The sequence below is a fragment of the Peromyscus leucopus genome, chromosome 17 (assembly GCF_004664715.2).
Source record: "Peromyscus leucopus breed LL Stock chromosome 17, UCI_PerLeu_2.1, whole genome shotgun sequence".
Lineage (NCBI taxonomy): Eukaryota > Metazoa > Chordata > Mammalia > Rodentia > Cricetidae > Peromyscus > Peromyscus leucopus.
This window is the reverse complement of record NC_051077.1, coordinates 1,775,277-1,798,457: the sequence shown is the minus strand read 5'-3', so window position 1 is coordinate 1,798,457 and position 23,181 is coordinate 1,775,277. Positions and strand designations below refer to the sequence as shown.

The window sequence follows — 23,181 nt, the reverse complement described above, 5'->3', positions numbered from 1 at the left end:
CAGAGAGCAGCCTGCCTACCCTCCCTCAAGAAACATCCGTGTGCTTTAGAGTACCGTGGAGAAGAGCTGAGGCTGGAGAGGCTGTGCACGGGCTGAGTGCAAGGAACACTGTCCCCTCAGAGCCAAGAGTGAGGCCACTGGGAGACCAATCTGTGAGAACTGTCTGAGGCCAGGGGACAGCCAGGGACAGAGTACAGCTCCTGGTGTAGCCCACGGCATGGCAGTCCAGGGCACAGCTTCGAGTGCTTGGATTGGAGAAAATACTCTAGATGGCATCTACATCTCTATTCCTGATGGCCACAGAGGTTTACATCGGTAATTCCAGCACTCAGGAGGCAGAGGCAGGGGTACAGAAGGCAGCACCTGTCTCAAAAACAAACCCAAGAGACAAAAGAGCCACACATGCTGAGTGGCACACACTAACCCCAGCCCTTGGGGGCAGAAGCCAGACAGCTGTGTGTCCAGGGCCAGCTGGGGTGACACAGTTTTAAGACCGTGCTTCAAAAAAACAACCCTATGGATGCACACAACAGAGCACGAGGGCTGTAACACCTAGGAGAGCCGAGATCCAGCACCTTTCGCCTCAGCACCTCCGAGAGCCACGGCTATTTGCTAGCACGCTCTCACAACAGCCACTGCCCCCACCCTCCCTCAGGGCAGTTGGCAAGCTATCAAGACGATGTGATCTTATTTGGGGAAAGATGGCCCAAGGGCACACCCCAGCTTTCGCCCGGTGTGAGCGGCGTGTGTTCATCCCACTGTAGACACAGGCACTTGTGACCTGGGTTCTGGCACGCTGCTTACATTTCCTCCACAAGCAGGGGGTTCTAGAATCCCTAAAAGAGACGAAGGTTTAATCTGCCTCAAACCAGGCCAGTTTAAATTTACAAGTGTCCAGGGCGCTCAGCCAATTACAACACAAATCTCTAGTCATTTATGCCTGAAATAACTGAAACCCCTGAGATTTTAGATCCTCGGGTTTCTCATCTGAATGGTGGCTAGCCAGGTATCCAACATGGCTGGCTACCTTAGTAACTGACAGTACTGTCCATCTGGGTCCTGCAATGGCACACCCCCATCTAGACAGATCATCACTGTGTCCCACTGGGGTACCGTCACTTGAGGAATTACATCCCCCCAACCCAGCTACCGCTCCTACTACTGATTGGGCTGGGACTGAAGTCTGTCTCAACCCCACATATGGGGTGGATGTCTGGCCTACATCTGTACCCACTGCCTGCAGGCTTGCTTTCTGGATGACCAATGAGCAATTTGATAGAGGATACTGACAACCATAAAGCATTGAGGAACAAGACAGGGAGTCACACCCAGGAAGACCTGCCGCTGTGTGTCTCTGAAATCTGGTACAAAATTCAGAACAGTTAAAGTCTCCTGACCAAATCCCCCCAGTCGAGTCCCAGGGATGACCAGGTGTGGTGGTTTGAGTGAGAACAGCCCCACAGGCTCACAGGTTGGAATATGTAGCTCCCCAGTTGGTGGAAGTGTTTTAGGGGGATTAGGTGGTGTGTCCTTGGAGGAGGTGCCGCTGGGGGCGTGCTTTGAGGTTTGCAAAGACAGGCAGTTTCTAGCCTGCTCTCTGCCTCCTGCCTGTGGTTAGACGTGAGCTCCCAGAAAGGAAGGTGATCCATTGCTACAGCTTGGATCCTGAGTGCCACCAAAGACCCTGGTGCTGAAGGCTTGGTCCCAGAGTGGTAATGTTGGGGAGACAGGTGAACCGTCAAAGTTAGGTCACACAGATGTGTCCTTGAAGGGGACTAATGGCCCTTGGCTTCTTCAACATCATAAACCACACAAAGCCACCACGGACACTGCGCCGCCATAGGCCTGGTGTGACAGAGCCAAGCCACCAGGGCAAACAAACACCTCTGAAACCACGAGTCAAGAGACCTGTTGTCCCCTTGGCCGCGTACCTCAGGGTCTTGTCACAGAAATGTAAAGGCAGCACATCCCAGGTTCACCCATGCTGCGCCTAGCTTGGTAATTCTAACTGGCAGTTCCCCCTCCCGACACCTACCCCTGCCTTTGATGGTATCTCCCTCTGGACTGGAGAGAGAGACACCTTCACCAGGGACACTCTCGATATCCTCCAGGAAGAGTCAGCCAGGGCTCTGACAGAATGCAACCCAGTCACTTCCTTTTATGCTCTGACAAGTCTATGCTCTACTGCCTTCTGTTCAAATCCACCCATCGGCCCCCATGTCAACACCAGTTATCTTTCCAATGGTGGATTTGTAGGGTGGAGGGCCGACCCCTACAACTCCGTTTCCTAAAACTGCCTTCTTCCTACTCTTATCATCCTCAAATGCTCCCAACAGGATTTCAAAGGTTCACACATATTTTCCTGCTTCAAACAAAACACAAGATTTTTAAACCTAAAAAGCCAAGACACAGACACACACAGACATGCACGCACTCACGCAGACACAGAGAACATCTCAAAGAAGATAAAGTGACACGTTTTATGAGATAAGAAAAATAAGGAGTTTAATAATTCCAAGGGTATAGCACACACACTGCAGTGGCCAACACCGGGGGCTGTCTGCCAACACACCGGGTTTCCTGTAGTGTCTGGATGCCCTGGGCATCCCAGGGAAGTAGGGGGATTGGCATGAAGTGCACACAGGCGCGTGGACAGCAGATGGGAGAGTACAATGGAGCTTCAGAGGCTGCTACATGGCAACATGGTTCAGAACGGAAAGTGCTTCACATCTACAGGAGAGGAAATGGCTTAATCCCCCTCATCCCTTGAGAAACAGAGGGGTAACAGTTGGTGAATGGTGGCCTGGATTGTTGGTACCAGAGCCCCACCCGGAGAGACTCGAGGAGAGAGAAACGGGTGTGTACAACAGGGTCAGTTTTTAAAAAGAACTGCTCTTGGATGCAGATTCTCGCTCTCTGGAGAGCCTGGAAGACGCTGGATCCACGGAGAGAAAAGGCAGCGTGCCTACACGCAGCCTCCAGCCACCCTGTCAGGGTAGGGATGTTAGGAACATGAATACTCATGGAATACTCCAAGCGAATCATTAAGGCAGGTCTGTAAGAAACTGTCCTGGGCGTGGACGGCGACCTCAGCGGTGGCGAGGCCAGTGGCGATGGCGGAGGAGCTGCGCGCAGCCCCAGGCACCTGTCGCCAGCAGTGGAGAGATGCAAGGAGCGGTGTTGTTCCTGAGTTAAGATCTACTGTGACAGCAACACACTGTCGCCGTTTGGGTCAGCAAAGTGCTTGGGAAACGAGGCTGACCAGAAAGAACGAGGACCCTCACCTTTCTCACCCCGCACAGACTGGTAAAATGCTAACAGGGGTGGGCGGGAGGCTCTGGTGAGAAGCCTAAGGGACGCTGGGGGATCCTGGCAGACGCAAACCACAGACATTGCACCCAGTCAGTGTGGAGGAAGAGGAGAACACAGGGGCCTCTCGGGGCCTGCTCAGAACTGCCCCCTGGGATGGGTGAGGTCCCGGTCCACGTGGGACAGGAGTGCTGGGGCTGGGTCACACCCCAGGGAGAGGCTGTACTGAAGCCCGCGGCCACCACCACCACCCAAGACCTTCCTACGGAGACGTTCCCCTGGCTTCAGAACAACCTCTTTGGAGGAAGGAAGCAGACAGCTGAGGTCACTGTCACTTATTGCCAAACCAGAGGCAAGCCCTGGCCAAACAGAAAACAGGCCTTCTAGTCCAGGCCACCTGCCTGCCAGGGCCTGCCTGGGCCCAGGGAGGCAGCAGGGCAGGGCATGGGGACAGCAGGGCACAGTCCCGTGGGGCTTCCGCTGCAGCTCAACTGCGGCTCTGTATTGCTTTATTCAGCTCGGAGGGGAGGAGGGCTTTCAGTGGCCTGGACAGGTCAGAGCTCCCGGCTGACAACAGCCTGCAGCCCAACGCTGCCCGGCAGCACCGGCTGGAGAACATGGAATAAATAACACATCTATATATACAGGGGCTGCTTCTCTCGGCGGGAGGGCCACGCTGCACAAGGCTGACCCACCTCTCCACACTGTGACACGTTCCTGGGACCCAGGGCCCAGCCAGGACAGGGCGGCAGGAGCGAGTATCACAGGTAAAGAGCAACATCACCTTCCTAGAATCCGTGATTCCCGGGCACAGCCACAGGCCTGAGACTGGAATACTGCAGTTAAGAGGACGGTGACAGAAAAGGTCGCTGTGCCCAAGCTGGGCTGCTGACGGCACCACAGAGCCTGCGCCTTGTGGAACAAGTCAGCCGCCCAGTCTCTTCACCCTTCTGCTCCCAACACTTCGCAAACACAACTTCAAATCCTTGTGGCCAGAAAGGCTGAGAAGGAAATCCTAGCAAGAGGGTTAGCCTGGTCACATCGAGGGTATGCGTTCAGAGGTCAGTATTTACAAGTACACAGATATGCTATTTATAGATTCAATGAAGTCCAAAAGCCAGAGGCCCCTGGTCAGTCGATGCTGGAGGAGTCGGCAGAGGTGCTCACCAGGCCTCAGCATCTGTAGCTCACAGGTTAGCTTTGTCAGCACCAGCCTGATGGAGACCACCTGCCCTAGTCCTGAATGTCACTGTGCTTGGGCCTTGACCGGGAGCTGGTCTTTGGCTGGTCTCCAGCCTATAGATTGGTCTCATCCCAAGCAGGGTCGTTCATGTTCTTTAGAACCTTCCTCACCAGCTTCTCCAGGTCCTTGCGGGCCCTCTGCTCCTCCTCTAAGGACTTCTTCATCTTCTTGTTATCCTGCGAAGCAAGCATGACAGAGGATACGCTAAGCATCCTTCCTCTTAGGTAGCCCAGGTTGGAAGCGGCTGGTCGACAGAGCTGAGTCACGAACACTGTGAGGTACACTCATGAGAAGACAACTTGATAAAACACGCCAGAAGGAAGGGGCTGGAGACAGTGACAAGGCCAATGTCTACAGACCTACCGCCAGCAACTGAAGGAGCAGGTCAGGAAGGAAGGAAAGCGTGCTGCCCCGAACCCAGGGGGGAGGAGACAGGCACCTGTGTCCAGTCGCCTCACCCTCAGGACACTCCAGTCCCCCTCCAAAGTCCCTGCACTGCACGCCAGCCTTCCAACCTGCCCACCAGCTGCTGAGCATGCACACCACACACCAGCTCAGCAGTGCAAGCCAGACAGTGTTTGATTCCCAGAACCTGCACGCAGGTGGAAGCAGAGAACCAACCGCACGCACAAAGCTGTTCTCTGACCTCCACACATATGTGATAGCACGTGCCCTACCTAACACAATACCCAATAAAATAATAAAATACAACTTGAAGGTTTAACAAGAACACACTGCCACACGTACAGCTGGCTAGACACCAACGTCCTGCTGTCCTGGGTTTTTGAAGCCAAGTAGCCAGAGGCCACCAGCAGGGTCCTCTAATAGGCAGAACCCCAGATCACCCCAGGAAACCCTGAGGTGGCTCACATCTACACAGCAGTGCCAAGGAGACAAATATCTCCTGGCCTGTCACTCCTGTATTCTTAAATGATGATTTAGAGAATTATTTCAGCTTTTAGATTTGTTTTGCTTTACATGTATGGGTGTTTTTTCCTGCACGTATGTGTGTATAACGTGCATGCAGTACCCAAAGAGGCCAGAAGAAAGCATCAGATAACTCAGGATTAGAGTTAATAGATAGTTGTGAGCTGCCTTGTGGATTCTGGAAACTGAACTTGGGGCCTCGGGAAGAACGTGTGCTCTGAACTGCTGAGCCATCTCTGGCCCTTGCCTGTCACTCTTAAGGAAGGCTGGTGGCTTTGTGATTTCCTTTTAATCTACAATGAGCTTCATGTTTAAAACAGTATTTCCCTTTTTCTCCCATTTAAAAAAAAAATGATTAAAACTAAAAACTGGTAGGCATACCTGTCTTAACTCTTGGACTTCGTCCTTTAATGCGTACACGGTGTCCACAAGGCTCCTGGAACAGGAAAGAGTAAGCACGTGAAAGGTGGCAGAATGTCAAGGATGCGGGCTGGCAGGGCCTCCAGGGCTGCTGACTAAGTCTTCTTGTCTAAATTCCTAACTCCAGAGCAGCGGGCTGGGTGCCTCGGGCTAACCTCCAGCCTAGGCCAGCACCATCAGTGACACTGCGCCCAGCCTCCAGCAGCCGTTTTAGTTAAGACTACCCCACCAACGGGCAGGGGAGGGGAGCCAGCCACACAAAGGAAACCGCCTTACTTTTCCTCTATCACAGTCTGCCCATTGCTTCTGGTTTCTTCAACTATAATTTTCTCTTCTTCTGGAAGCAGCACTTGTGGAGCAGACTCCTTACGTGAACCTGGTCGTTAAAAAGAAAAGTCCCGTGTGAGTGCCGCGGCAGGACCAAGGGAGGGAAACTACTGTGCTACACATCCCTTAGACACCCAAGGCCAGTGACTACACATTAAAACCTTGCACCAGATCTCTCCAGCTGTCTGCTGGTGTGGCCAACCAAAGCTTTACAGAGGAAAGAAAACAGCAACAGAAAAAACGTAAAAATAGCCTCTTTTGCAACTTATTAAACTCTTTTAACTACAGAAATCTCTAACAGCAAGTACACTAAAGGTCTGACCACACCGCACTCAATACACAACCATTTAAATTTAAAACCATTATTAGATCACTCCAGAATCGCTGGAGAGACCAGACCAGGAAAGAACGCATAATTCTTGTGCTTATAACTGAAAAGCTCTTAGAAATTACAAAAAAAAGGTGAAGGTCTGGAGAGGCAGCTCAGGGTTAACAACGGAAACATCAAGGAAAGACTGTATGTGTTCAGTTACGTCTATAACATTGTACACATCATTTTAAAAAGTGAGATTTATGGTCTGATCTCTGTGAATTCTCTCACCCCCTTGAACACACACAGCTTTCAATGGGAAGGAAACACACTACCCACAGCATCAGAGGCACATGGTCCTGGCACAGATGCTGACCGGTGACCACCTCCTGTGACATGCACTGTGCGTCAGACCCTGGCCTCCAAGGGTAGGTAGCAGGAAGAAGGATCACACGATGTGTTTTGAGCACTTGCTTCTGAGCAGCACCACCAGGTGCAAACAGGAGGAAGGATGGATTCTGCCGCACAACAGGTTCACCTGCTCACGGCTGTGCTCGTCTGCACACTCTTCTGATGAAAGCATATGGCATAAGATGGCTGACTGTGGAAATGGCGTTAATTCGCTTTTGTGTTTCCGGGGTGCCCTTTGTATGACTTCCTGAAAGCACATCAGATTTTAAGGAGCACTTCTTGTGCACCCTTGTTGGCATGGAAACCCTAGAACGGTGTTTGAGAGACGGCACTGTGGGGAGCAGCTTTGCGGGCACTTGAACCCAAGCCCGTGCGTCTCTGGACAAAGCGAGGTGAGTCGCTGCTGTCCAAGCAGACAGCACGGGCTTGTGAAATGTCCCTGGCATGTGGAGCTAGCCATCCACCAGGGCAACCATGGGGCCTGGGGACTAGCCTCAGGTACATCTCCCCAGGCCATCTTCTGTGTATCTGCCAAGTCTACTGCACTGGAAGGTGCTAGATCAAGCCCATGATCAGGAGAGGAACTGGAAACACCCCGGGGAGCTCAGGACTGGCAATCCAGCCATGTCTGTGCCACACGGCACAATTTTGCCCATGAAAGAAGCAGGCAGGGCGAGGTAGCCCAGCCTTGAATCCCACATGAGTAGTTGAAACGCTGTCACATCCTAGTGTGCTCTGAGGACACGCACATGTTACTTTGTGAAAGACTATCTCAAAGATGGCCACCCTACTCTTAGAGGGGGTTACATCAATAGGCTCTGGTGAGGCCACACCATTTATCTTTCCCTCAGTGCCTCCAGTCCTGGAGATGCAGGGCTCTAAGATGCAGTCCAAGAGAGGAGTGTGTTTTTAAAAAACACCAGCAGGCCGACAATGTCAGCCCCACCCCACCCCATGCAGGGTCCAACTGACAGGCAGACGTCCCTTCTGGACAGCCTCCTTGATACAGAGGAGCCCACTCAGGCTCTTTCCTGTTGAGCACTGATAGACATATGGGTCACTTGGGGAATACGAGAGAAAGCACCATGCATGAGGGCAGGTGACAAGTGTCTTTTAGAAGAGGTTAGTGCATGCTCACTGTGCCCGAAAAAGTGAGGGTTCCAACGAGTCGGGTGTTTGAGCAGCTGGACCCATGCTCCTTGGTGAAGAGCGCAGCCAGGAACAGCACTTGGGTTAGGTCCGCAGGTTCCCCACTGGTATCCAGTGGCCAAGGATACTCCCTGGGCTGAGAGCTGGTGGCTGAGTTGGCGCCAAATTAAAAAGTCTTGATGACTACTCTGTCATATTAAACTCAACAGAGGCTTGAAAAGGAGCAGCAGGTGAGAACGGAGACTTCAGAACTGCACCCAGCAGCAGACGACACGCTTCCTTTCAGTTCTTTAGTCTTTTCTCATGGGACAATTTGTTTCTAGCATTAAAGCGTCCAGAGTGCGTAAGTGACATGCAGGGTGTCTCTGCAAAGCAAGGAGGAACCATGACGCCCACACCAGACTGAGGACACTTCCCTGGGGGTTAACTGCAGTTAATCATCAGGGCTCCATGTACTACTTGGAGTTCTCTACAGAGAGAGCTGTTCTTAGAGGCACACAGTCTGCCAGCCAGCTCTCACCAACAAAGCCGGTTGTAAGTACAACCCTTGAGGTCCACTAAATAACACAATGGACTAAAGGAACTAAAATTCCATGACCTCAGCTGTCAGTTGAAAACACGTGGCAGGGCCTTGGGGTACCGGGCACCCAAGAATTTCCAATCTAAGGATGGGACCACGTTCCCGTAGAAGGCACCAGCCGCTCCAGCTCTGACACAGCAGGGGAACAGTGGCTGGAGGTCCTGACAGCGAGTCACGGGCCTGCAATGGGCTCTGTTAAGCTGTAGACAGGCGTTGCTAGCTCACCATGTAGCCTTTCAACAAAACAAGGAAGCATAGCACAGCCAGGTTCATAAGTTGGCAGACTATTTTAAGAATTTTTAATTTTCTCAAAGACATTCCTTAACACATTATATCTGAAATATTCTTAGTGGCATCACAGCACACTTTTCTTGAATACCTAACTCAGAAAAATCCTGTAACCTCAGAACTTAAAATCCCATCACAGGAACTTAGATCCACTAGCAAGCTGAGAGCTGTGTTTTGCAAACTGTGGTCTCTGGGGAGATGGAGTCAGGATCTGCTGTGGCTGCATGCAGCCTTCCTGGAGGTTCCCAGGGCACTGCTAGAACACTGCGGGTCTGGGAAAGGCCAGACTTGAATTCAGTCCACCCAAAGCTCCTCATGGAAGCGACGGACTTTTGTGGGTTTTATGGCTAACTGTGAGAAGTGCCAGGTGGTCCCACAGCCCCTAAAAAACTATCATCCTGCCCCCGCTGTTACGATTTCCATGAGCAAGTGGAGGAGAAACAGTACACGGGAGACAGAACAGTTCACAATCGGCCCCAGCCTAGCACTTCTCAGGCTGGAATCTCCCCGACAAACCGGCAGGCAGGTGTGTCTCACCAACCTAAGTCCTCTGAGTAACCGCTTACAAGGTCATTCTCTGAGAACACTGGTGTGCTGGGGATGCCAGCAGGCTCTAGTTCCTATGGCAACACACACTCACAGATGTGATTCAAGACTGGGAACATGTTCAAAGAAGCAACAGGAAGAACACAAGAGTCAAACACTGGTAGTCTCAGAATCCTGTCCTGCATTGTCAAAGACCGCCAGGCTGTCGGCCTCGGTTGAGAAACAGATCTAACCAAGGAATCCAATTCAGAGCAGACTGTGTCTAGGCTGCCACAGCCAAGGATCACTCCAGGGCACTCCCTCATGCCAGGGACCATGGGGTGACATACAGCTGTGAGACTCAGCAATCACCACGTCAGCCGTGAACTCATACCCCGTGTGAGGTATGTTTAAGTATGTGGGCATGCACATCACATGTGTGTCTGCCTGCACCCAAAGCAATGACTACCTAAGTCTGTCTCAAAAGAGCATCAGCCATCTGGCCAGTGCCTGAAACACTTGTGACACGCTCCTACACTTTACTAAACTCAACTGACACTACTTTCAGGAGGAAACCAAGCATTACCCTTAGAGATCTCTCCAGTAGCACTCCGATCACACTGCTGCACTGTCCATGGGTCTGAGATCTGGATTAGCTTTTTCCATAGAGGAATGGCTTTCCCTTCTCAACTAGGCATGCACTTCACAGAACAAGAGGGAAATGCTGGCCCTGGTCCAAACGAAGGACTTAAAGGCAGAGTTTCTTTTCACCTGTGAGAGGGAATGCTGTTTCTGACTGAGGACAAGCTTTGCAAGAACAGGGAAACAGGAAGAAAACAGCTGGGCCTGGAGGTGCATGCCTTGGATCCTCCCTTCTAGGGAGGAAGACGTGAGCAGAGCTCTGTGAGTTCAAGGCCAGCCAGGGCTACATAGGAAGCCCCGCCTTGTACTATTTAGAATGCATCTCACCTAAGAAAGTACCAGTCCTCTCTCCCAGCAGACCGAAGGCATGCCCAGGAAGATGCCAGCTCGAGAGGATGGCCACGGCACACCCAGCTTCAAACTATGCTATTCCCCGCCCCCATGTAACAAATGTAAAAGCCAAGGGCTAGCAAATGCAAAATTTATTTCAACTGTACAGAACAGATGTCTTTTTAAATATAAAACAGACACTTCATTGCCATATGCAACCACAGACAGTAAGCATACTGTACAATACAATGCAACATTCAGATATACATCCAAGTGAGTTTTCAAATGGGAGTCTGGTACTAAAATGGCTTTTCCCATTCACAGATAAAGAGCACAATATATAGATTTCCCCAAGATCTTATACCACTATGTATACATTATTGTGTTTTGGCAATTTGATGCCGAACACAGGATTAACGTAGCTTAGTAAAGACTTGTGGCGAGGACCAGTTAGACAGGACACTGCTGAGCCACCTGCAGACGGCCCGGGATGGCTTGGACCTACCTTCGTGCTCAGTCTGTATTCTTCCGTATCACACTCACTGTACACGGCTTACAGAGCTGCAGAAACGTTAGACACTATCAGCATGACTACAGTTCCACAGATGTAGAAAGGATGGCCCCTCCAGCGCTGTGTCCCCTCTGCCACACAAGGACCATCTCCTGTGCCTGTGGCACTAACACACTTCTAACCAGGTCACAAAACCAATGTCAGACATTCAAAACAAATGCAAAAAAAAGTTTGGGCTGCTGTTCCACAGCATTGGCCTCAACAAAAAAACGCCATCCAAGGGCTCTGACTGGTCTGGAAGGATCCAGGGCAAACCGTGAGGACTGTGCTTCACAATACCGACAGCGACTGTCACTTCTCTTGTGTGAAAACCTCAAGTACAGCTGTGCCTCCCTGTTGTACCACACCGCTTAGGACAGGCAACCCATGCTAAGGGAAGGCAGGGCAAGCAGCCTGAGGCAGGTAGCAGAGACAACCTCGGAGTGGGATATGACAGCAGAGCCAGCCGTTTCTGTCACTGTATGAAATCAAATCAACACCGACATTGTATGTTTTGTTTTTCAAAAGTCCCATTTGCTATTTGGCAGAATCTACACAAACTTCATTTCTACTGGAAATTAATACTGGGTGCCAGTTTGAAAAGCTTGCTCCCTGACTTCCTTATAGAAGTCCAAACTCTTCAGGGGCAAGAGCAGCTCTGCAGCCATGAGCAACAGACAGACTGGGTGTGGGGCTGTGCTGCCCAGCGGCCCCAGGCCATCCCGCCCGCCATGCACAAGCCCCTCTATTGGCAGCAGCAGGACCCAGCTCCCAGGGGAGGAGCCAAGGGGACACAATACTGGATACGCAGGCTTGACAAGGAGGGCTAGGGGTCAGAGGTCATGGCCACTAGAGCTCATCCCCTGGAGGATGGAAAGAGCACCCTTCTCCACTTGCTGTGGCACCGTTTCTGAAGCAGATGTCAAGGACCACCCTGTAGACAGCGCTGCCAATCAAGCAACAGCCAGGTGTGGTCTTCTGCTGCAACTCAATCAAGTCACACTCCGTTCTTTCTCAGGGCAGTGAAAACTCCTCCCAACAACCCCGGGGGGCTAAGGGCCGTCTCCCAGGCCAGCGCATGGGAACCTACTGGGTCTTTGAGACTGCCCTGGAATGAAGTGCCGGGGTGAACTACAGGACTGCTGGACACAGAGTTTCACTGCAGCTGGTGCTCAAGGCTACAGGATGCGCGTGGCTCTCGCAGACAGCCAAGTGTGGACGTGGGGCAGCCGGGCCGCAGCCAGGCCAAGCACTTGGCCGAGCACCTCTCTGAACGCAGCTGAGCTGCACGGGCAGCGACCGAAGCGGCCGCCTCCGAGTGCAGACTCGACGGTACCCCACACTAGCCATCGCTGCGGTTCAGGGAGGTGTGGTGTGTAGTGGAGGTCGCAGCCGTGGCGGGGAACTCACCTTCAGAAGGGGAGCTCTCACCTCACAGCCATGGCGCACACATGAGAAGGCACAGAGCAGTGGGTGGAGACAGACTCCAGACTCTGCTCTCCACACCCAGTGGCACCAGCCCTGGTGTGCGTCTGCCAGGCACGGAGGAGTCCATGGAGCATTCTGCACCATCACCAAAGCAGCTGGCTGTCAGCCGACTCGGTGCTTCGGTCACAGACACTCCTTCAGCCTCTCCACAGCTACGTGGTCAAGTGCATTACACATTTAAAAAAAAAAAAAAAAAAAACCAAACCAAACAAAAAAGCAAACCTAGATCCCTATGTGTAAGGCTAGAGTCTCCTCCGCTGCGGCACTTGGACGCAAACCTATGCGGCTGCATAAACTAGAAAAGTGTCCATTCGGCTGCATCCGAGAGGAAGTGAAACAGTTGCTACGTGGAGAATTAAAACCCAACCTTCTGGGGCTTGTTTAACCCTCCCTAACATGAAAAGCCCTCGTGCAGACTCTGGGGCCACCACCTCCCTCCCACAGGCAGCAGTTGACCGCGTTCTAGATTGGCAATTGAGCCTCCACTAGGTACAATGGGAATATCAAGACACTCTCCAGAGTTGTTAAAATATCACATAAGAGAGACAAGGAACAGCAAGAAACGTCTAAGAAAAGCAGGCTGCGATACAAGCATCGTTAAGAAAGGCTCAGTGCGTTAGTTCTGGTGAGAGATATATGAGCAGCAGCTCTTACGGGATGCAGAACCCATTCTGTAACTATGGGCTGTCCATATACTGTCATACTCAGAGTCTTCCGACAGGTCTGAGGGCTCCAAACGAGAAAGGCTACTGCGACGACCCAAGGAGTCTAGACTTGATTGGTCGTCATCAGCCAAGACGTGATTATGCATCAGGTCAGTGCCTTGCCATGCTAAGACGGGATGGAGTGACAGGTGCGACAGGCAGAGGGGTGAGGAGGACGGACAGGAAGAGCCACAACCAAAACATGGAACAAAAGCAAAAGGTGATGGGAAGAGAAGGGAAAGAGAAAATATTGTTACAAAACGGCAACACGTTTGTTTCTCTTATTAACTGCTGGGTTTCTACAATGAACTCAGCACAACCCTCAGATCAAACCCAACCAATCACTTCAGTGAGCCCAGCACAGTCCTCCTGCAAAGGACTCACTGTATCTCAGCTAAAAACGATACAGTGCATTCATGTCCAAAACACGGTTCTGTAACACTTGGCAATTAACCGACTCTCTCAACACTCTTATTTAGGACCTAAGTTATAAAACGGTACTAACCATGTCGTGTGGCTAACTACGCATTAGTCCCTATTCTGGAAATGACACACTAAACACAAAGCTCCCTCACCAGACTTTGTCGCTCCTCAGTTAACCCTTGCCCAGACATCGTCAGCAGGGGCCTGAACTTACCGTGTCAGTCTACGGCCTGCCCAGCACCAGTCTGAATGCGGAGCAAAGGACACAGTGGGTCCCTGTCACCTCCCTGATGTGGTTCTTTACCATCAGGGAGACAATACAAACTGGCAATGCCACCATGGAAAGGGGGGTGACAGGAGGCAGTGGCAAGGGAAAGGGGCAGAACTCCATGCATGGTTAGCAACGTGAGCGTGAGCTGGTCAGCAGCTAGGTAGGCATGCAAGGCTGAATAGGGCTCCTGCAGGGGAAGCCACAGGGAAGCCTCGGCAGCCGAAACAGGCTGCCTTCCAAGTCATGAAGGCCATTCCTTCTGAGACGGAAAACAATGCCAACTGTGCTCGGTTTGCAACATCCCCTTGGCGTCCAAACACGGACTGAACAGAGCGGAGCTTTAGGGAACAACAGATCGGCCTTCTCAAAATGTTTGTGAGGCACTTACTGTGGAAGTGTGTTCACTAGGAACCCATTTCCAACGCCCTCATCAACCACATCACCTGTCCAGCACAGACTGTGCCCCTGTCCTGTGCCTCAGCATCCGGGTGGCAGCCACACATGACTGCACCACTGAGGCTCTGGGATGCAGGCTGGGATGCAGGCTGGGATGCAGGAGCACGTCAACGGGGGCAAACTCAGCACAGTGGGCAGGGCTTCCCCTGCCTGGAAGGAACGGAGTGCAGAGCATGGGCCGGGCGGGAGAGAGGCTCTGCACCAACGACAGGCTGTCCTACTCAGGCCGCCCAGGCAGGAAGCCACAGCTCACCTCGGGGCACTGCCTTCTGCCCAGAGGGAATATGGCCTGTGCCACACTCAGGAGTTCACAGATCTGCCGTGCTCATCTGAGACTACAGGCTGGGGAATCCCTGTTTCAGTTTAAGCACTTGAAAGGGGGGTGACTGATCTAAAACTACAAATCCGAATCTATCAAACTGTTGGCTATGGTTACAGCCTATCACAACACAATCACTGTCAAGTATGGAGATGTAACACTTTAACTATCAAAATCATATTTGTGAGTTAACATTCAACCATCCCAATACATATCACATGTATACATAGTACATGGCTTGCTGGGGACCAAAGCCTCCCCATGGCTCTCCCACTCTACTAATCAGTTACAACTGGTTCTTTCCCAGAGATGGCAGGGACAAAAAGGGACCTCGCTGACCCCTAACAAGACCTTAACGCCATAAGCAGCCAACAGTGCGGTGCCGCAAAAACACTCCAAGTGGAGGGGGAAACGTCTAGTCACCGGCAGTGCCACCTGGGGCCTAGCCTGCTGCACGAGCTGGCAGAGCAGCAGGCGACTTGACAAGAGTTGAGGTGGCTGAAAAGTCCCTTCCCCACCTTCTCTGTCTTTCCAAGGCTGGCCAGACACAAATCTGAGCCACCCTGTAGGTGCTAAAGAAGAGGTGGAAAGGTGTCTCTCCAAAAACTGGCGTGGACAAGGGGCAAGACAGGAGATCCACAGTAAATGGTTTCTATGCCACATAGTCAGTTCCAAAAGAGACAGGGAAGAGACCGCTAGGCTCCACCTGCCCATCAAAGGGCAGTGGCCTCTGAGTCAGGCAGGGCTCCTGGATGCTGCCACACTGTAGACCCCACCTGTGGGGAGTTAAGAGCAATAACCACCTGGACTCTGCCAAAGAAATTACCATTGTTTATTTAAAAATATTAAAAACAAAGTAAAAAATTGAAAGACGATAGAAATATGGCTCTAGACTTGAATTTTAGATTATTTTTAAAAGCTTAAAAAAGCCCCAGGCACACCATCAAAGAACGAAAGTAAACAAAGGGACCTCCACTGCCTTCCGCATGCCGCTGGATAATGCAGGCCTCCCAGTGGATGCAGGCACCTAGAACACAGCCCCGGGGCACTCTGCCATGCCACCGGCTCAGCTCCTGAACCCTCCCTCCAGAGAGCAGCTAGGTCCATGGAGCAGCTGCTTGCAGACTGCGCCCACCGGGGTGAAGAGGGACACTCACTTGAGTTCAACGTCTGCCGCGTCTTTGCACTGGTGCAGTAAGCCTCGATGACCTTCAGGATCTGCGCATCTTCTTCCAGAGCAGCTGTGCCTGTTCAGAGACACGGGGCCATCACCACTCCACACATACCCCAGAACTATGCCGCAGTTAGGGGGCCAGCCTTCGCCTTCCCCTTGCTAATCGCTAAGTTCTTTAAGTAGTTATAGATAGGTATATTAAAGAGCTTTTAAGGTTTTGAAACTAACACACTACAAAGGGTTAGCAGCACAACTCTAGCATTCTAAACCCCTCAGAAAAGAAGGTCCTCCAGGACACACCAGAAACAGCAGGAGACTGGAATACGCAGCCCACGGAGACACGTAACCCCTGGAGACAAGAGCAGCAAACAGACACCAAGTCTCATGAAGAGAGGAAGAAAGACACAGCCAAGCAGCCCGGTTTCACAGACTGGGCCTCCACAGTGTGGACAGGAAAGCTGTGCAGAGTACAGACAGGAAACTTCTAAAAAGGCAGATCATAGGCCTTCAAAGGGACATTCCCTCTGACCTAGGAATTCCCACTCAGACACTAATGAAGGAAATTTACCATGCCAAGCAGAGATGCCTCAAAGCCCTGCCTTCAGTGTGCCCCGGGCGCCAGCTTCCTCTCCAGGCAGAGACCAGAAGAAGACGTGAGGCCGTGGGACCAGACACAGCCCCTCACCACCACCGTGCTCAGAGAAGGGTGACCCGTGGAAGGAACCCACTTGTCTTCTTTATTCTTCTCTTGTGGTTCTCTCCTAGGCTACTTGGCTATGTTGGTTTTTAGGTTCACCTATTCTAATAAAAACACAGAGGACTACCAGGCTGATATTCTCATAGCTGTAAATAATTGTGCCTCAGTAACTTTTATCTATGTATTTCTTTGAGACAAGGTCTCACTATGTAGCCTTGACTAGTCTAGAACTTGCTACCTAAGCCAGGCTGACCTCTGCACTTACAGAGATGTGTCTGCCTCAGTGTCTTGAGTGCTGGGATTAGAGGTGTGCACCACCATGTCCAGTTCTCGGCAACGTTTTAAGGAAGTAAACTGTATATAAGGCAAACCGAATCTTTACTTCAAGACAGTGGACTGCAGTCCCAAAAGCCGAAAGCCGGAAACCCACCACCTGGAACATGTCATTAGGTAGGTTCCCACAACACATGGCTACCTCACAGAACCAGGTTCCCACAACACATGGCTACCTCACAGAACCAGGTTCCCACAACACATGGCTACCTCACAGGCTGCAGCAAAAGCTTCCGTTCCCTCTGGGCAGCAGGAGCCACCTTCAGTCAGGTGTGCACTAGCTGGCTGCTGTAACCAGCTGCTCTTTGCACACTTGGGTGAGCACATGCACACTGTGTCCAGAGCCACGCCAGTCAGTCCCCCTAGCAGCAGAGGCCCTGCTGGGGCCGTTCCTTCAGTGTGGACTGCCGCACACTGTGGAGCCTCCTGACCTTCAAGCGAACCCAACTCAGCCAGTCAACAGAAGCTGTACAGGGGTGAGGTTGCTGGGCACCGGTCAGGCCCGGGTCCTTGGTCTGGCACATCATCCCTAACCTGCTGAGACTTCTGGGAAAGGACACAGGCACGAGACTGCCTCTCCTCCAACCTCTGAGCACCTCCGGTTTCCGCTAGCCCAGACCTCTCTCATCATCAGAACCAACAGAGCCAACAACAGGCAGCTGGCTGGGACAAGTGAGGTGTCTTAGCACTGATCCACGTCTCCTGGGGCAAATCTACCCACCTGAGGACCAGTGGTGTGGACCTGGCCTTCACAGCCTGTCTCACAGCTGGATACAAAGCAGCAGCATTCAATGTCTGCTAGTGACTGCCAGTCTGACCAACATCCCTGTCCCAGCACCCCACCGTGCCAGTCACATGGAAGACACATGGCAGAGACTTGTTCCCTAAGGGCTACCAGCCACACCTTCCTAACAGACAAGCCCGGGTGAGTGAACAGATCGTAGGTCTGCAGGGTGGAGCAAAGGTGGCAGGAAACCACAGCCCCTCGGAGATGTGGACTGGACACTTCCTGGGCCTGGAGCGGGGCTGCAAGAGCAGGTGACGCGGTGGAACTAGAAGGAAGGGTGTGAACACAACAGAGGAGTCTAACAAAGGAGAGGGAAGCTGGCGAGGCCTGCTGCACTCTGCCCCCGACTCGTCAAGGGGCAGCCCAGCTGGCCCCGTCCTGTCACTATGGGAAGGTCATCTCTCCCACTGTGTGGCCCTGAGACCCGCGAGGTGGCCGCGCTCCCACAGGGGCACTCACTCTTGCGCACAGCAAACTCCTCGTCTGAAGGCTTCCGCTCCGGCTTGCGCTTTGGCAGCAGCTTTTTCATGGTCTTGGGGCTCTTACTAAGATCCTGGGGAAACACCAACGACAAAACATGCTGACAGACGGTAGGAAACCGGCCGGACACCACCAAGCACCTCCCACCCCCATCACCAGCTCTTCCGCTTGTCTCTGGCAGTGCCAACACGGACCCAAACCAAGAGCCAAGACGACGCCGACGTTTTGCCATCCTGGTAACACTCCTCAGCTCTGATGAAAACCCTGTTAACAGGACTGGACCCCACCATCCCACAAGAGTAAGGCCTCTGCTGAAAAAGGGAGGACAGGGGGCCCACACGCACACTCCCCACCGCCAGGGCAGGGCTGTCCACTCTAGGGTGTAAGTGAAGGAAAACAGGTCATTTAAAAAGAACAGAAAGCAAAGACACCTTCAGGAAAATACACAAATCCCCAAGTTAAAAGCAAAGGTTGCCGGGCAGTGGTGGCGCACGCCTTTAATCCCAGCACTCAGGAGGCAGAGGCAGGAGGGTCTCTGTGAGTTCGAGGCCAGCCTGGGCTACCAAGTGAGTTCCAGGAAAGGCGCAAAGCTACACAGAGAAACCCTGTCTCGAAAAACCAAAAAAAAAAAAAAAAAAAAAAAAAAGCAAAGGCAGCAGGCAGGGACCCAATGGCTAAGCACGGACTATTGGAGGCAGGGCTCGCTGGCTTCTCTGTGCTTGCCTGTGTCCCGGCTCTGAACAAAGTAGAGACACTGTCCAACAGCATCTTAGCATCTTCCTTTAAGGTGAAGGGGAGTGTGCGCAGCGCTGGATAAGGGTTCGACGGGGCACATGGCGGGCACAGACACCCGCCTCCACGGCTGCCATTCCAGTGCAGGTGAAGCACTTCCAGGGCAGAGCAGACTTTGACAGCTACCTCCTCCGTCTTCCCTTGTGGTCGCTGCTGCTTTGAGATGGACGATCTATGGCGTCCTAGCTGGCCTGGAACTCACTACAGAAAATCAGGCTGGCCTCCAACTCCGAGACCCTCCTCCTGTCTACATCGGGGGTGCTAGAACTAAAGGCATGTGCTATCAACTCAGAGACCCTCCTCCTGTCTGCATTGGGGTGCTAGAATTAAAGGCATGTGGCTATCAACTCAGAGACCCTCCTCCTGTCTACATCGGGGGTGCTAGAACTAAAGGCATGTGCTATCACACCCTGCTTGACTTCATTTGTGAAACCTCTCTTGTGGCCCATGCTGGCCTCAAACTTCCTACATAATAGAGAATGGCCTTAGACAGAAATCAGTTCCGAAAGAACCCTACTGTGGACTCAAGAGAGCACCCCTTGAAATACAGGAGCACCTACAGAAAGACCTGCGCACGCTCCATTCACTCTTCTCGTACAAGCACCACGTCCAGGCTCACACCCACTGGCCGGTCACCTGGCTTCCTCTCACACTCACCAGAGCTGAGCCTCCTCGGGTGGGAGCAGGGTTAGGTGGGGCGCGTGAAACTGCGGACACTTAGTGAAGACATAAGTGTGCTGGGCTGCACTCGGCAGGCATGCGGGAGAGCGGGCGTGGGCGGAGGAGGCGCGGCAACCCTCCAGGGCCAGGGAGGCACTGCCCTCAGGGCGGCACCATTTTCACTGGGGAGCCTACTCTCGACCCCCAACAGCCTCAGCACTCTAGGGCAGGTCAGGGCAGCAGCAGAATGGCATGCAGCAGGGAGGCCCCAGCAGCCTCCATGCTCACAGCACCTCCGGCTCGGTGCCTCCTGGGCACCACCCCTCGAGTAAGGCACAGTCTACCCCAGTATACTGAAGGGGGAACATGCCCATCCTGTTACATGAAGGTGCCTCCTGGCCCTCGCAGCAGAAGGGGATGACGAGAGAGTAAGGACAAACCCTCTTCTCGGTTCTGAAGGACTCACTGGGGTCCTTTCTGAACTCACTGAAGTGACAAACCGAGCTAAGTGCGACCCTCCCACCCCCAGATGTCAAGACACGCTCACTGCAGCTGGCAGTCCGAGTGGCTGCAGGACCTCACCTCCTTGTAGCAGAGAGCAGCCGAGGGCCGGAGGGGAGGTGCAGGCCGCAGGCAGCTCAGGCTCCAAGGCTTGGGGGTCTTCGGAGGCTCCAGGGGTCCCCAGCTGATGGTGGTGTGTGGGGTGCCATGGTGAGAGGGGTGGGGGAGTGTGTGGTACGCAGGCGTCAGTGCCACAGGCTTGCTGTCCGCGTGCTTGCTGGATGGAGTGATAGGATGGGAGGGAAGCTGCCAGGCACAAAAGCAAGAGCAGAGAGAGCGTGAGATGGGTGAGGAGGCCACTGGAGAAGGCCCTAACCACACGGCTCGAACCCTCGCTCTACCATGCTGCCCAGGGTTCTGGGCAGGACACGGAGCTGAGAGATCCACACTCTACACAGGTCACAGCTGTGATGTCAGTGTGTAAGAAAACTAGTGTGAGCATCACAACATCCAAACGAACGAATGGCTGACGGTGGGGCGTCCTCCCGGAAATACACGCTCACCTGCTAACACAGGAAGAGGGCAGAACCAAGGCCTGCTCCTCGTGCAGACAGGGGAAAGGAGAGAGCCATTTTCTTGGGACACAGCAGTCAGGCCTATCCTATCTACAGCTCTTTACTGTTTGGGCAAACCCAATTGCCACAGAACTGTGTGAAGACAGAAATACGGACCGTTTGGCCTACATAGAAGGATGTTAATCTCTAAAATAACGGTATTTTTCTCTTAAAAATCCCAGCTTGTTTGAATAAAAACAGTAATATGAAATCTGTGGGATATGTTATTAATAAGGTTTATAGTCTTAGAAAACCTCAAAACCAACCACACTGACAATGAAATGAAAACGTTAATAAAGTAAGTGTGACTCCAATGCGCCCCTGGATCTCCCGCAGCTGATGCAGTTAGTGCACAACCACCAGGATCTGGCTGCGTAGCTCTGGGAGCTGAATGCTGGTGAGGTACAACCCTAAGACTGTGAAGGCTGTGGCGGCTGTGGCACCAACGTGCCAGGTCACCCACTAGTGGCTGGCGCATGGCACATTACAGACACTATACCCTACAAAACAAGCTTTAACCCAGAGGAGAAGGCTGTACCCCGTGCCCCTGTAGCAGTAAAACGGTAATAACTAAAGGCTGGCTTGGGTCTCCTTACTTGGAAAAGCAGAGTGACGTGATACCTGATGCTAGAAGGAGAGATTAACTGATGCCGGGCAGAACTGGACCCCAGGCAGAAAACACAGGCCACCAGTTCCGGGGACATCTGTGCCCCTGCACTAGCACAAGAGGCAGGCACCTTGTCGGAGGAGGACTCCATAGCTGCCATGGCAGGCTATCTTCTGGCTTCCACTACATGCCATCAAATGCTGGGACACCAAGTGCCCGGACACGGCAGTCTGTGACAGGTGTGAGGAGCCTGACTTCACTCTGCTGCTCTGTACACACTCACTCGGGCAACCCATGTCCCTGGGTTTCTACTTTTTTATTATTTTGGTGGCACTGGGAATTGATCCCAGCACCTTGCAACATCAGGCAAATGCTCTACCACTGAGCTACACGCCCAACTTCCAGCCTTCTCTTCGGGACCTTTAATTTTGTTTAGTTTTTTTGCTTTCTTAAGACAGGGTTTCTCTGGGTAGCCTTGGTTGTCCCGGAACTCCAGGCTGGCCTCGAACTCACAGAAATCCTCCTGCGTCTGCCTCCTGAATGCTGGGACCACCACTGGGCTCTGTAGGACCTTTTGGAGTAAGGAGAATCATGGAGTGCAGCCCAACAGACCCTAGCCCCAGCTAACACAGTAAGGCACTGAAGCTCTCACTGCAGAGACAAGACGGCAGGATCCCAACACCAGAGCCTGGTGTGAGACCGGGAGTGCAAAGAGAGCCACACGGCAGAGCTGTGCTCTGAGGGCCATGACGACCCGCTGCATGAAGGTGTTGATGGGAAAAAAGAACTACACAGCAGAAACTGTCACAAGAGTCACACAAAGAAGCGAGAAAAATCTATAACCATAAACTGTGTCAGCAAAGGTCGTTTTTGAAAGGTTTGCTCGGTTTTCAACAAAAACGGTTAAGTTTTAAGATAACGCCAACTTCTCAAACAAAAATGTTCACACCAAAGTTTAAACACCAATGTTGAGGTATCCTGAAATTTGTATCTCTAACGAATCCTAACTGCTGCTGAGTTTAATGATTTGGGGGGAATTGTTGTTCTCAGTTTTGTTTTGTCTCTGTTTGGAGTCAGGGTCTCAAGTAACCCAGGATGGCCTTAACATACAGCCAAGGATAACTGTGAACTTCAGATCCTCCTGCCCCGACCTCCCAAGTGCTGGGAAGATAGTCCTGTGCCACCATACCCAGCTTATGCAGCCAGCACTAGGAATCCAACTTGGTGCTAAGGAAGACCTTCACCACCCGAGCCCAGGCCCAACGCCATCATTCTTAAAGTCAGTCAGGAGCGCTGTCTCATGCCTTGTAACACCACTATTACTTCTCTTTGGGTTTTTTGTTTTTGAATACCATATATAAAGTTTTAAATCCTCAAAAAAAATCCCCTACAGGCCAGTGGCTCCCGGGGTGCAGTGAGAGCCTTGTGAGGCAGCTCTGAGCATCACTGAGCTAGAGAGTACACCCGGAAGTGTCTGTGAGGCCGTCTGCTCTGTGATGACTGCTGCAGGAGCAGGAGGCAGGGTTTAGAACTCCTGCACCCACAGACAGCCACGGACAGCCACGGACAGCCACGGACAGCCCCAGCCTGGGACACCACTGTGAGGGCCCAGAAAGGAAGCTAGGTGGCTCTTACTGTGTGTGATGGCACAGAGTGGGGCTTGATGGTGGGGTTGCTGACAGACGTAACCTTCGTCTGCTTCTGTAGGTGGTCCACCCATTCATGCAGGTCCTGCTGGTTGTTGCAAGACACCAGGATCCGCTCGATCATGCTCCCTAGAGAGGAGGAGGAGGTGGAATTAAAGTGAACGCACACAAGCACATACAGACACCCAGAACGGGAGGCCACCCTAACACTCAAGGAC

The 23,181-nt window shown here is 52.4% G+C and overlaps 1 protein-coding gene across 7 annotated transcripts in view; it reads right to left on the bottom strand.

The window, feature by feature from the left end:
• Positions 1 to 2,478: 2,478 nt before the first annotated feature.
• The window catches only part of Arhgef7 (Rho guanine nucleotide exchange factor 7), a 114,118-nt gene continuing 93,415 nt past the window's right edge, over positions 2,479 to 23,181 (bottom strand). For 4 of the 7 annotated variants that reach the window (XM_028881301.2, XM_028881302.2, XM_028881305.2 and 1 more), the window contains 8 exons: positions 22,953 to 23,092; positions 20,178 to 20,402; positions 18,123 to 18,216; positions 15,830 to 15,919; positions 13,154 to 13,330; positions 6,176 to 6,275; positions 5,861 to 5,915; positions 2,479 to 4,728 (listed from right to left, as the gene is read on the bottom strand). In XM_028881301.2, the coding sequence (XP_028737134.1) occupies positions 4,606 to 4,728; positions 5,861 to 5,915; positions 6,176 to 6,275; positions 13,154 to 13,330; positions 15,830 to 15,919; positions 18,123 to 18,216; positions 20,178 to 20,402; positions 22,953 to 23,092 (1,004 nt within the window). In that variant the 3' untranslated portion in view covers positions 2,479 to 4,605. The remainder of the gene's footprint in view (positions 4,729 to 5,860; positions 5,916 to 6,175; positions 6,276 to 13,153; positions 13,331 to 15,829; positions 15,920 to 18,122; positions 18,217 to 20,177; positions 20,403 to 22,952; positions 23,093 to 23,181) is intronic. The other 3 variants (XM_028881303.2, XM_028881307.2, XM_028881304.2) reach the window with 2 other exon arrangements.